Source organism: Delphinapterus leucas, chromosome 18 (assembly GCF_059928025.1).
Source record: "Delphinapterus leucas isolate spDelLeu-1000000601 "Yukka" chromosome 18, BTC_Dleu_Yukka2, whole genome shotgun sequence".
NCBI classification, from domain to species: Eukaryota; Metazoa; Chordata; class Mammalia; order Artiodactyla; family Monodontidae; genus Delphinapterus; species Delphinapterus leucas.
The window spans coordinates 71,465,273-71,480,198 of record NC_143146.1 but is presented as its reverse complement, the minus strand read 5'-3'; the positions used below and the strand labels follow the sequence as shown (position 1 = coordinate 71,480,198).

The window sequence follows — 14,926 nt, the reverse complement described above, 5'->3', positions numbered from 1 at the left end:
AGACAGACCTTGAAAGCCCAATATCTTCTTCTAAAGGTTGTTCAAACCCCGACTGGAACACACAAGGGTACCCATTGGAGTCCACAGCCGGTCAGCTTTGGTTGAGCCCTGCTCTCTACCGGGCCTTGTGTGGCTCCAAAGGAAGCACCCTGGCCTTCGGGTTGTACACATCTGGATGAGAAAATAAGAACAGCAGCGCATCAAGCATCAATTCCATGCTTGGCTCTCCTGGAGTCCAGAAGAGGGAGCGGTCAAATGGTCTGGCACATAGTGAGGTTCCCTTGGAGGATTTACTGAGGTCACAGTGAATGGGAAGAATTTATATGAGCCAAGGAGAGGAGGGGGCAATTCCTGACCAGAAGGCTAGCCTACAAAAAGGCTGCCGATTGGGGTGAGCAGGATATGGGAGGGACATTCATTCTTATCCTTTCGAGATTTTTATGTTTTTCTCCTTAGAACTTGGAGGAAGCTGCCCAAAGTTGAGAACATGCCAAACATTAACATTACTAGTGCTGTCAACTTTCCAAATGTAAAGTATCCGCTGGAAAGTGCACGGAGACTGGGTTACTCAGGTTACACACACACAAAAAAAGTTTAAGTAAATGTAAGTTGTAATGTGCCAACCAACCTCTTTTCCCAGGGGTATCACACAAGCAGTCAAATAAATAACAGTATATATATTCTTTAATGAGTCCTCACTGGTCCTGAGACAACTTTATTAACCTAGCTGAAAACAAAGAAAAATAAATGTCACATGAGATACCCAGAATGGCACAAAGAATGCTAAATATCTGGTTTCTAAAAGTGAGTGAAAATAATCAATTTGAACTTCCTGGCATGTTTGGGGAGTTTCCATCCCAGGTATCCTTTGGGTCTGAAGATAGCAGATTGTTCTCCTTCCTCTGGTAGGAGTGAAGGCCAACTCAAATGACCCAAGTGTCTTAGGACCCATAATGGGACTGTAGACATGAGGGTTGTTTCCCTGAGATTTCTACTGGCCCTGAGAAGTGAAATTAGTGCTTCCCAAGTGCATAAAAAAGCAAGACATTGTCCTTTATGTTAAGACAGCCCAGTATAACCAGGAAAAATGAAGACATATGTCCACACAAAAACTAGTTCATGAATGTTCATAGCAAGCACTATTCATAATAGTCAAAAAGTAGAAACAATCCACATATCCATCAACTGGTAAATAGATAAACAAGATGTGATATATCCATACAATGAAATATTATTTGACAATAAAAGGAATGAAGTAGCGATACAAGCTATAACATGAATGACACTAAAAAGCATTATGCTAAGTGAAAAAAGCCCGTCACAAAAGACTCCAAATTATATGATTCCATTTACATGAAATGTCCAGGATACACGGAAGTCCATAGGGACAAAAAACAGATTAGCGGTTGCCTAAGGATGAGGAAATCGTGCGAGAATGGGGAATGGCTGTCAGTGGGTATGGGGTTTCTTTTCAAAGTGATGAAAATGTTTTAAAATTGATAACGGTGATGGTGTACAACTGTGAATTTACTAAAAGCCATTAAACTGTACACTTTAAATTGAAAGAAAAAAAGACAGTCCAGAAACCAAATGCAGAATGAACATGCAGGAGGGAGAGCCGGGGACCTCCAGGATTGATGAGAATCCTCCACTGGGGGGGGATAAACATCTCTTGTCTCTTTTTAAACGCATCAGGTTTAAACTAGGTAGAGAAGTTTTTTTGTTTGTTTGTTTGTTTTTTGTGGTACGCGGGCCTCTCGCTGTTGTGGCCTCTCCCGTTGCGGAGCACAGGCTCCGGACGCACAGGCCCAGCGGCCATGGCTCACGGGCCCAGCTGCTCCGTGGCATGTGGGATCTTCCCAGACCGGGGCACGAACCCGTGTCCCCTGCATCGGCAGGCGGACTCTCAACCACTGCACCACTAGGGAAGCCTGAGAAGATTTTTAATAAGGAAAACTTATGCAAGACTTATGCAAGAAAGGAAAGGTAGGAAATATTATTGGGTGAATGGAAAAGAATCAAACTTATTTGCTAAGTGAAAAGGAAAATTAAAGGGGAAGAAAAATTGGACTAGGAAAATGGCATTTGTCTAAAAGATGAAGACCAGCAAATCCTCAAACGCAAAGAGAAGAAAAGAGAATACCAGTCCCAGGACTTCCCTGGTGGCGCAGTAGTTAAAAATCCACCTGCCAATGCAGGAAACACGGATTCGATCCCCGGTCCAGGAAGATCCCACATGCCGTGGAGCAACTAAGCCCATGAGCCACAACTGCTGAAGCCCGCGTGCCTAGAGCCCGTGCTCCACAACAAGAAAAGCCACCGCAATGAGAAGCCCGCGCACTGCAACGAAGAGTTGCCCCTGCTCGCCACAACTAGAGAAAGCCCACGCGCAGCAACAAAGACCCAACGTGGCAAAATTAATTAATTAAAAATTTAAAAAAAGAATACCACTGCTACAGTAGAAAGGAAATGGGCATTAAGAAAGCTAGATACAAAAAGAAAACGGTAATCTGACTGAATAAGCACACGTAAAATCGCCATGTAATACCATGTGTTTCTTGAAGGTGGCTGGAACCAGATTCTTTCCTTCAGTTTGTTTGAAGTACAATTTACCTATCATAAAATTCACCCATTTTAAGTGTACAATTAATGAGTTTTGATAAGTTTACTGAGTTGTGCAATTATCACCATAATCTAGTTTAAGAACACTTCCATCACCCCTATAAAATCCCTCTTAACCGTACACAGTTATTTCCAATTCCTACTTCCAGCCCCAGGAAACCACTAATCCACTCTCTGTACCTATAGATTTGCCTTTTTTGGCCATTTTCTGCAAATAAAATCATACGATGTACGACCCTTTGTGCCTGGCTTCTTCCACTTAGCCAAGTGGAGCTATGCTTTCGTAGAGTGTGGACGTTATTTCCCACGGAATTACCAGTCCCCAGACCCTGCTTTCTCGGCCAGCCCGTCTTCTCTTGCTTTTTTCAGTCCTCTGTGCCTTGGAAAGTGGAAGGAACAATACTGAGATCCAGAGCCAGTGCTGACCAAGGGGTGACCACACATGGAGGGGTGGAGGGAGGAGAAAACAAAGCCGGCATGGGCCCTACAGAAACGGCGCCCAGCAGAGAAGAACCGTCTGTTGGGTAGAATTCCCCAGGGGCTCCTGTCCTTCCTTCGCGCCCTGCACCTCAGAGGGTATGTTCAGGGCCTTCCCGAGAGGTCAGCCTTGTGAGCTGCCTCTGGGGAGCCTGTTCCCATGGAGAAAAGGCAGAGGACCGTTCTGGGCTCAGTGGGTTGCTCTGGCCACTGACTCTTGGTCCCTGTGCCACACCCAGCTCCAGGAACCCACCCTCCCTCCTCTGGAGCCTCGGGTCTGTGGTTTCTGCACTCCATAAGGGTTAGGGCTATCTTCGTCTCCGCCTCTGAACTAAGCACAATGCCTGGAAGGTCTAAATGAGAAGGAATCACCCTTTGTAACTAACATGGTGCTCTTTCAGCACTGCTGTGGCTTTATCCCATTTTTCCATCCTCTTTTTTGGCCTCGCCACGGGGCATGTAGGATCTTAGGGGATCTTAATTCTCTGACCAGGGATCGAACCGGCGCCCCCTGCAGTGGAAGCACCAGAGTCTTAACCACTGGACCGCCAGGGGAGTCCTCCGTCCTCCATCCTCATATTCTTACTAAGGGCTTCTGCAGGGGGAGAAGGAGGCCTGAGAGAACTCCTCAAATTCCACGCAGTCTGCTTCCTTGCCCCCAAGACCGGCCCTGAACCCCACACAGGGTCCTGACAAAAGCTCTGCTTCCCCAATCCCAGCACGTCTGCTTCAGAGCCCGGCGCACCATTTCCAAAGCCAGGGGAAAAGAGGCCATTACCCTTCCCGGTACCACACTCAGCATGGCTTCCAACTGCAATCTGATTTACAGTGAAGTATACACTGTTTTCTCTGTGAAACCTCTGTGGCTATGCAGGCAGCATTCTGATTTTCTCAGAAATATCCAAACGAGGTAGTAGAAACTTCCTCACGGTCTATCAGACAGGACACCCAGGAGTTGCTGGTTCTGGTATCAGCCTGGAGTTGGTGTAAAGGGAAGCAAGCCCCCCCGTGCTCCGTACCCACCACGCCGCCCACACAAATGTGGTTTCGCAAAGACGCACCTGTCCTGTGAACAGGGGGCTCCTTTCTCCCTCTTGAAATGTGTGTCCAAAGAACGCCTTGAATATTGTTACAAACTCTTACTTGACCTGCTGTGTGTTAATTAGCTTTTTTTTTTTTCTTCATTTCTAGCTGAACTACTACGATTCGATCAAAGCCGTCATTTCAAGCTCCACGCATGAGCCCCTGCTCTAGTCATAGGTGCTGCTTAAGCTCCTCTTAAGTTTGCCATGTTCTCTCTTTGTGTGTCAGGTCCTTGGCTGTCTCCCACCTTTAGAATTTCTGCATTGCAACAGGCATCCCACGCTTTGGTAATAATTCCCAGTGCAGCTCAAAATGGGACATCCTCCCACTGCTGAGTTCTATAAGCTGCACTTTAGGCTGAAGGGGAGGCGGAGGGAGGGAGGACAGGCCTATCACAGGCTTCGCCCAGGCCGAGAGCTCGATCAATATTTGTTGAGTTGAAATAAGAGCAAAGTCCACTTCAAGCGATCTCAGGCTGTACCATCTGAGCAGCCCTAATGTGCCACATGATAGATATTAAACATACAGTGATATCGACATAAAACAGTGGTCTTCGGGCCTTTGTATAAAGTGGGATTTGGGAATTTTTTAAGACTTCAAAAGGCATGCTGGATGTAACAACTGTCGGCGATGGCAGCAGGAAGACCCAGAAACTGAAGACGTTTGGATTTTCTGGAAGCTGGACTTGGATCAAGTGAATTGAGACAGGAGAACCCAGGTCCCAGTTCAGCCTGCCCTTTTACAGCCCCAAATGCACAGCAGTCTGGGCGCGGACTTGACCAAGCAGGTCTTGGGTCTTTGGAGCAGGGAATGTGACAAGTCTGTGCCCTTCACACGTGAGTCATTTTGTCTGGACCAGACAGAAGCTGTACATCCTGGCACTGGATGAACTCCAAGGGGTCGGTGATTCAGATTAGAACCGGGAACCAATCTCTTTACATTGGATCATTCCCTGGTCACCAGCTCATGGTCTGAAGTAGATGCAACCTCTGACTGACCCAGGGGCATTCTAACTGGAACACCTAGTGCCAGGCACTGCACTAAGCTCCTTCCATGTATTCTTTTATTTAATCTCCATAATTGCCTTACGATTAGATTGCACTACTAGCCCCATCTCACAGGGGAGTAAACTAAAGCACAAAGTAACTTGTCCTCAGGTATTGTTCAGGGCTTTTTTTTTTTTTTTTTTTCCTGTATTGAAAGAAACCCAAACTCAAATTGACATAAGCAAAAAGACAATATTTTGGATGTCTTATATAACACGAGAAGGACAGGAAAGCAGCTTGGTGTCCCCCCAAGATGGCAACGAACCCAGCCTCGCACGGCCTCGCCACCAACAGAGTCTGGCTGATACTCCAGCGCCCCAGTCCAACCACCCCTGGGAAGGTTCTCATTGGCCAGTTTGGCCCATCTTTGGGACCATAATGATCCACCTGATGGAGGAAGGGCAGGGGCAAAAAAAACCTGGCAGTGCCCATTCAAACCACGTGATTAGTGTACGGGAAGGGGTGCTTTCCAGAAGTGGGAACAGGAAGAGGGGGATTACTGATTACAAAAAATGAAGAATGGCTACTGCCCTGAGCCACGCAACTTGGAAATGGAAAGCCAGGAGCTTGAACCCAGGTCTGCCTCCAAAGCCTGTGCTTGTAATCCCTAGACCCACAATGAAGGCATCACTTAGGAGTGTGTCAGAAATGCAAAGTCTCAGCCACCTCTGGAACTACTGAATCTGTCTGCCTTTGAAAAGAGCTGAGGGTGGCTTGTGTCCATGTCAAGTCCGAGGGGCATTCTTTAATCACGATAATACTATTTTTTTGCTAATTTATTTCCCTATCTTTTCTATATTAGTCTAGTTTTTTAATTAAGTTTTTTTAATTGAAGTATAGTTGATTTACAAAGTTGTGTTAATTTCTGCTGTACAGCAAAGTGATTCAGTTGTACGTACATATACATTCTTTTTTATATTCTTTTCTGTTATGGTTTAGGACCTTGTTGTTTATCCATTCTATATATAATAGCTTACATCTGCTAAACCCAATCTCCCACTCCATCCCTCCCCCAACCCCCTCCATCTTGGCAACCACAAGTCTGTTCTCTCTGTCTGAGTCTGTTTCTGTTTTGTAGATAGGTTCATTTGTGTCATATTTTAGATTTCACATATGAGTGATATCATATGGTATTTGTCTTTCTCTTTCTGACTTACTCCACTTAGTATGATAATCTCTAGTTGCATGCATGTTGCTGCAAATGGCATTATTTCATTCTTTTTTATGGCTGAGTAGTATTCCATTGTGTATGTGTGTGTGTGTGTGTGTATATATATACACACCAGACCTTCTTTATCCAATCATTCGTCAGTGGACATTTAGGTTGTTTCCATGTCTTGGCTATTTTAATAGTGCTGTTATGAACATAGGGGTGCCTGTATCTTTTCAAATTATAGTTTTGTCCAGATATGTGCCCAGGAGTGGGATTGCTGGATCATATGGTAGTTCTATTTTTAGTTTTCTGAGGAACCTCCATACTGTTCTCCACAGTGGCTGTACTAACTTACGTTCCCCCCAACAGTGCAGGAGGGCTCCCTCTTCTCCACACCCTCTCCAGCATTTGTTATTTGTAGACTTTTTAATAGTCTATTTTTATCACTGTTTTGTAATAACTTGCCACTTGAAGATCTTCTTAATTCTTCACACTTACTTTATTAAACTTCATCCTTATTTTGTGAAGCTCTTGAGAGCATGCTGAAAAGGCCCATCCAATAATTCAACATCACCACGATCATATTTAATTTGCAAGTTGACACTGGTGACGATTCCTTACATGTGTTTGGCACGTACTAATTTATAAAGCATTTTCACATTTATCAGTGGTTCTGAGCCGTGGCTGCCCTTAGGGATCTTCTGGGGGACTTTATAAAATCTGATCACTACCTGGGTCTTGCCCTCAGAGATTCTGACTTAATTGGTCTGGGATAAAGCCTGGGCATTAGGGCTTTTAAAAGCTCTCCCAGGGATTGTAGTATGTGGCCAAGGTTAAAAGTACTGTTCAAGGGGTGCGGTCCAGGTATTTGTATCTTTTAGACATTTCCCAGTGACTTTAATTTGCAGCCACGGTCGAGAACCACTCACATATATTTATTATTTGATCTTCATGGTAGCAGGTGAGGTATGCATGGGTGCACTCCCATTTTACAGGTGAGGACGTGTTAAGTCTAGCGAAGTTTGCCCATCAGGTCACTTAGCTGGAAGAAGTGGAACTGGGACTTGACTCCAGTTTTTCTGACCCAACGCCTGTATTCTACCTGCCATACCCTAGACTTGGCTTGGTAAAGCCCTATCCCACAGGCCCTGGGGCCTGTTTGGGGCCAGCCTCATTTCAAAAGGAGATTCTGACCCTTGAGCAGAATAAACCTCTGAACCATCATCATTCACCCTAGGGTGGTGAGAAAGTTGTAGCCGGTAGAGTCTGCTTCGATTTTCTTTGTGATCTCTGGGTGGGGTCCCTGCACATCTGGGTGGTAGCAGAAGCAGCAGCAGCCTGAGAAAAGAACAAGTGAGGAGGCCAGATACAGACACGCATGTCCACTACCCAGCCCGGCCCAGAAGACAGGAGGAGTGGAAGGCTGGGAAGACAGGGCTTGTGTGTTCATTACCCAGAGGGTAGTTATGACTTGGGTCTCTTCCTACACGAGATCTTCTCCAGGTATTTCACTTGCTGGGATGACCTTTACCTTTTTCTCTTGGCCCTCCTAACTGCCCTCACCTTTTCTCACTCTTCCTCCCAGCTCCATCCCCAGCCCCACTCTTGGATTTTAAGGGCCTGATTTCACCAAACAGCGCATTTGTAATGAATAAGATATTTAACACCATCTTCAGCAACTCAGAAGTCGGCCACCCACGTCACGACAGCCATTTCTTTTATGAAGCCTTTCAGCTGAGCTGCGCCCGAGCATTTCTGAGCTTTGGGAAAGCTGAAATCTTAGGGTTTTTTCCCTCCTTTCCTTTAGAATCTTGTTTCAGTGGCCACTGAACATCATGGAAAATCAGTAATGAGTCGTGTCCAAGGTCTCAGCCACCTGTGAAACACTACCTTGCTTCTTTCTTGACAGGAATCTGACAGAGGCCCCGTCCACCTCTGATTCATAGCTTTGGAACTCACATTTATCTTTCAAAGAAAGCTTCCTTTATCAATTTCTGATTCACTGACATTTAAATCACCAAAATGTTAGAAAGGGATGTGCTGTGAGTATGCAGTTTCTTGGGAATTTTCATTAGACTTTCCTGGAACTAGGGAATTGTGGTTTTCTAGAACGGTAATGGATAGGAATCCTAAGAAACTGAAAGTCAGCATTCAGAGACTGAAGACGCTCAGAATTCAGCGCTTGTTGTGACAGAACAAAAATCAATGAATCCGGAAGGAGGGTCTCTGGGTTCTAGCCCTGGCTCTGCCACTCTCAGAGCGGTGACCTCAGGCCTGTTTCCTCTCCAGTTCAATATGGAAGTTGGACACAAGGGTCTGTCCAGCTCAAATTCACAGATCCTCATTCTGCTGTAAGGCCCCTGTCCACCCCCTCCTTCTCACATCACAGAAAGCCCGGGACGCGACAGCTGCTGACAGCTCTGAGCCACTGTGAAGTTTCTCTAGAGACCTAGATAACGCTACTGTAGGAAGAATCACTCCACCCCAACCCCCAGTCATCATCACTGTGCTGATAGCTTCTCTGTGTTGGGTGCTTATGATGTGTCCGGCATCGTACCAAGATGAGAATATGGGGGTGCCTTTGGAGCAAAACTCCTGGAAGAGTTGCCTCTACTTGCCCTTCCCTATGCCTGCCCTCCCAGCCTGTCTAAAACACACTCGAACCCGGTTTTGTCCCTGCCATGCCACCAACATCCCTCCTGTCAGGGCCACCAGTGCCCCTCGTGTGGCTAAATCAGTGACCGACCCTCATCCCACTTGCTCTCTTAACACTTGAAGCCGCAGGTCACTTGGCTTCCTTCCCGTACTTCTCTCTCTTGGCTTGAGGACTCCAGCCACTCTTGGTTTCCCTTTCATCCCGCTTGTTGCTCCTTTTCTGAGGCCCTCACTTGCTCGTCTGCATGGCGTGATGTCCATGACGTAATGCTGGAGCCCCCAGAGCTCAGTCCTTGGTCCTCTTCTCTTCCACATCTGCGTCACTCGCTTGATGATGCTGTCAATTCCCAAATGCACATCTCCAGTCTGGCCCCCTCCCTGAACTTCAGTCTGGTATTTCCAGCTGCCTTGGATCTATCCCTAAAGGACTTCTCCAACTTGGGTATCTCACAGACATCAAAATGAAACCCAAACCTGAATCCAGATCTTCTCCTTCACACCGTCTTGCCCGTCTCAGCTGGCTCTAAGTCCATCCTTCCAGTTGCTCTCCCCAGAATCCAGTAGTCACCCTAGACTCCTCTTTCTTGCAACCTGTTCTGACCTGTTGGCCCTGCCTTTGTAATACACCCAGAATCTGGCCTCTTCTTCCCAGCCCCACTGCTACCATCGAGTGAGAACCACTATGGTCCCTTCCCTGGATCACTGCAAGAGCCTCGCTGCTCTCCCTGCTTCCATCCTGCCCCTGTACTCTATTCTCTACGCATCAACCAGAGATATGCTGTAAAACGAAAAGTCAGATCTGTCCAAATCCTCCAGGGCCCTTTGTGTCAGCCCGACCCTCACGTCTCTGACTTGTCCCCCACTTCCTTCCTTCCTTCCTTCCTTCTCTCTGTGCCAGTCACACAGTTTCCTTGAATATATTTAGGATTTTTTCACTGCTTCGTCCCTGTTCCTGGAAGGTTTTCCCTGCAAATGTCTGCGTCGCTCACTCCCTCAGCCCCTTGAAGTCTTTGTTCAAATGTCATTTCTCAGTGAGTCTCCCTTGTCCACTTTATTATATATTGGAACAGCCCAGCCCCTGCCCTTGGCAGTCCCTATTTTTCTTACCGTGCTCCGCCCTTGTTTAAATCCATGCACCTAATCCCCTTCTAATATAATATCTAATTCGTCTATTCTGTTTGTTGTTGGTGATCCGCCTTCCCTCATCGGAAGGCAAGCCCCTTGAAAGCAGGGGTTTTATCTGTTTTGTTCACTGTTTTGTCCCACACACTTAGAATAGCACATGGCACGTAAACAGGTGCTCGATAAACATTTATGGAGTGGGTTCCTTTATGAAGTCAGAATTCATAACAAATCAAAGTAGTGCTCTGAAGCATTTCACACCAGGAGAGCTGAGATTCTGTAATGACAAGCTCTCCAAGCGTTTCCTCCTGTGCCCTTCTCCTCCTGTCTCCCCGTCCGCCCTCCCCCGACACATCCCCACAGCGTCCTACACCTGTGTCATGCTCAGTCAGGTATGTATTGTGTTCCCTCACATGCCGCCCCACACACTCATCCACTCCACCATATGCTATAGCCCCAGCACCCCCAGCCCTGAGTGGTCACTAGAGACCATAACCCTGTCAGGAGAAAAGGTAGATGGCTCACCCCATCCCACAACCCCGTGCAAATTAGTTCCAGTCTCCACTTCTGGTCGGTCCCCTTCCACAGCCCCTTAGGGACCCCCCTTTACATACTCCTGGACTTCAAAACTCAGCCTCAGATCAGCCAGCTATTCCCAAACAGGATCATCTCCAGCAAGAGGGAAAAACCGTAACAGAAGAGACCAAGAATGGCACAGAGAGGCTCTGCGGCATAGGAAGTGCTTTCAAGTGCATTTGTTTACTTGCAGTGATGGAAGGCAGGACTTTCTTGCTTACTTTGGTTATTCATCAACATGAAAGGGGACATGTCTTGGTCAAGGTCATAGACCAGGCTGGGCCTCGAACGTCCTCTCTCCTGCAGACCTGAGCAGGGTCCCAGTTTGTGACAGCAGATCTGTGGGCTCCTGCCACACTGAGGAAGTGGATGGAGTGGAGGGAACGAAATATAGGGAGAGGTAAGCAGGAGAGGCCCGAATGGCATCTCGGAACAGGAAGAGTACAGGTCTGAGCTTTGGGGGGGGCACCCTCACCTCAGTGCTAACCCCCGGGATGCTCTGAGCCCACGACTGTGGCCTCTGGGTCAGCCCTGAAGCTGCAGTGGCTTCTCAGAATTCACCCTCCACCAGGAAGGACCCCAGAGCCTGAAGACCTGGCGGCTAGATAGTGTCCTGGGATCTGAACCCGCCTTGAATCGGCTCTAGGTTTCCATGGTGATTGCTTAAACTTTTCATCATCCAGTCTTTCAGACCTTGGGGGAGAGCACTGCGCTCTGGTTTCCATGACAACCACTTAAACATGTATCTCTGTCTGGCTCCGTTGGTAAAGAACTGCCAGAGATCATGCAAATGAACTGGCTGCTCTCCCTTCGCTTAAAAAAATAAAAATAAAGTGACACACCTGCTTAGACGTTTCAGATCTCTGCTCATAACAAGAGGGGTGAAAGTGTCAAACTGGTGTTTGTGAAGGGTTTCCTGCATTGCTTTGACATTTCGAGTGCCCACCCAGATACAAAGGCTCGTGTTGCCATGTGAAGTAATTATCTACACTCAGCACTTGCCCTCCTCTCCCCTCTGCCCGGCAGATGAAAGAGCTGCAAATTCAAGGCTGTTTACCTTTCCGCTGCACGCTAAAGGGGGAAGGAAGGACAGGGCCAGAGCCACTACCCCACCCAGCCCTTGGCCCCTGTGGGGAGGAGCCATGGAGAGCAGGGTCCCCCCCTCAACTCACTGTCCATAAACCGGCCAGGGGTGGCTCCGGTCTCGGGGGACAGCCCCAAATAACGCGGAAGTCACAGACCCCAGTCGCTCGGAAATGACTCTGCTTCTCTGTTGGAATTCATGGAAGGGAGAACAGCCACGTGACTCTGAAGAAAAGCTCACAAGGGGAAAGATGAGGGCTCGTTCCCCCACCCCACACACCTGCCCAATCCTCCCAACACACCCTAAACCAGAGGCCCTGAGAGGCAGTCACGGGCCCAGCAGCCACAGACAGGTGTAAAGCGTGTTCTGAAGCTGGGTACCAACACGTACAATTCTGGCGGTTTCCAGTGAAAGCTAGAGATTTCCACTTCTCCGGGAAAATCCGCAGGCCTACCTCAGTCCTACCTCACCTGGGTCCGCTGGGTGGCAGTACCTCCACCCTCGGGAGGTGAAGCCTCCACCTGCTTTGTCTGAACTTTTCTGAGTACCACACTCCTCTCCCTGAGTCCCGGAAAAGAGTTGCGCTTATAATTTGTGACAACAGGCACAAGACACAGACCAAACCAACGATCCTTCGGCCAGTTGCCGAAGTCACAAACGACGGAAGAGGATTCTTATTTGGGGGCAGAGGGACGGAGAGGGGGTGAAGACAAATGTTCTTCCACCTTCGTCCTCCGAGGTCCTTTAGGCACCTTCAAGGCTGAGGTCGGAGGGGGAAAGCCAGACGAGTGGACGGGAGATGCGCTGGTAAAGGGTATGCTCATCTTCGGGTGACACTGTTACCAGCTCGGGTTCTTGGACTCTTTAATCAATAGATATTTGTAAGAGGCCCAATGAGGAATTCAGGCAAGGCTGTATTGGGACTGCAGGAAGGGAGCGAAAAGAAGTAACAGGTGCCCTTGCTCGCTTCCCGAAGCGGGGGGGGGGGGGTTCCTTAAATGGGGGTGGGGTAGGGTCAGAGACCAGTGGGTCAGGCCCACAGTGGTGACTTAGGTGGTCTGCCCACCCCGTTGGTGGTGCTGTGTGCAGGGAGCATGCGCATACCCTGCTCTGCTCTCCCCACCTCAGAAATGTCAGTTGATGGCCTTTTTGTATCTTATTGTTCACGACTGCCCCAGCTGGGCACCCACGTAGTTATTTTTAGTCCCTTACAGTTACTTTGTATTTTTTTTCGGGAGGAGACTTTTATCTAAGTGCAAGCACTCCAGTAAAGGGTCCCAGGTCCCAACCTGTCTCAAGACCAACATCTAAAACCTACAGGAAGGCCCTTGATCGTTTGTGTGTGATGCTTCTGTATGATGCTACAATTTTGACTCCACTGTTCAATAGATTCAGAAGCCCAAAAGTCATTTGACTAAAAATATCTGTCAAAATAATTGTAGGATGAAATTGGCTGGTTGGCCGATGAAGACAGACAGGCCCTGATTTAGGAGGCAGACGGTGCTCCTTGGCCCTACTGTTTTTAACCTCTCCAGGTGTAAGTTTTCTTACCTACAAGGTACCGGTAAAGGTGCTTGCCCCACTGAGTTTCTGTGAGATTCAAACAAGATTGTGTGTGGACAGGCTCTGGCCCAGTGCCTGGCACGCAGTATAGATCTGGGAAAAACCTTGCTTTTCCTACAACATCATTTTCATTCTTCAGACTATCTATAGTTTAACACCTGGGGTTGAAAAAGAAGAAAGCACTAGTCGTCACTGAAAGTGAGCCTGAGACCTTTAAAAATTAGTAACTTGTCAGAAAATTGACTGATCATGTTAAGAAACTGTATTTTGTTTTTCTGTGAATATTTTTAGGATGCACTATGGGAACAACAAACTGCCAAGCGAAAGATGAAAGAGATAAAGGACGTTAGAAAAGATGTCAAAGCAAGAAAAGGCCAAGCATTCCTCGGTTTGCCCCAAAGGCGAGCAGAATGTGATCAAACAGTTTTTCTCATCTATAAAGGAGTCAAGGTATTTTCTGTAAAGGAAAGAGCTTGCTGCTGATGGGAGGAATGGATCGAATAATTAGAGTCTAGGATCCTTATCTGCCTGGGTAAGTCTTTCTCCAACCAATGGTGCCCTTGACCTAGTAAGTACAGGAGAGCAGGACTGGGGATCACTAATTCCCCTTTAGAATAACTTAAGAACCCCTGTCCAAAATTGATCTCCCAGACACACAGAGCCTGGAAAACTTCTGCTTGCGGCTGTTACAGTCATTCTTTGGGGTTAATAAGGAACTCACTTAAAACGCAAATACTTTGCAAGGACGAAGAGATTGTGTGGAGCCATCATCCACTCACGATCGGAAGGATTTTCTTTGATCAGACTGCTATCTTCCCTACAATGAACGATGATCAGTTGCAGAGGGCGATTAGGGATTGTGATGTATAGTGAATGTCCTTTCTGTGCACCTCACTCAGATGGCCCTAAGCTTACACTCACTTCTCCACTGGAGTTGTTTAACCCCAACTGAATTAAGGACTCTACCACCCCTGAGGTGTAGCAGAACTGACCTAAGAAAACAGGGATTGTTCTGGAAAGCCTGGAATTGAGATAGCAGGGTAGCAAACTGTTGCCATCACCCCCTCAATGTGTAGTCATCCTCCTCCTTAGAATTGGGCCCCTGCCTCTCACATGTGCCCCTCCAGAGCAAGCCTCAGTAATGCTTTCTTGGAAATAACAGTAACTGTCATTTTATTGAGCACCTACTTTGTACCGGGCATTATGCACCATATCCATTCTCTCTAATCCTTACATCAACTCCATTTACCAAGGAAGAACCTGAAGCTCAGAGGAGTTAAGTAACTTTTTTGGAAGTAGTGGCAGACAGGTTTCAAACGCAACCTGGCTTCTAAAAGCCTCGTTATTTCTGTTGATAAGTGTTGGAGAAGGAAGGAGAGGGGGAAATGGAGAGTGGATAGTGGGATTTGGGATAAGAACCAGTCATCTAGGGAAAGCCAAGCTTTCTTGCTGAGCCTCTGTACAGCCATCACTTAGGAACTGCAAGGTGACCCTTGTCCCTCTCAGCCTTGGGGCAGTGCTGCGTGGCAGTGAAGCACGTGGGAT

At 47.4% G+C, this 14,926-nt stretch overlaps 1 protein-coding gene across 1 annotated transcript in view; it reads left to right on the top strand.

The window, feature by feature from the left end:
* LOC115803175 (uncharacterized) overlaps nt 1–14,926 on the top strand; it is a 123,133-nt gene that overhangs the window by 57,976 nt on the left and 50,231 nt on the right. Inside the window, 7 exon segments of the mRNA XM_089899294.1 lie at nt 400–537; nt 539–572; nt 4,291–4,342; nt 4,345–4,359; nt 13,673–13,695; nt 13,697–13,832; nt 13,835–13,913. Of these exon segments, the coding sequence (XP_089755420.1) occupies nt 400–537; nt 539–572; nt 4,291–4,342; nt 4,345–4,359; nt 13,673–13,695; nt 13,697–13,832; nt 13,835–13,913 (477 nt within the window).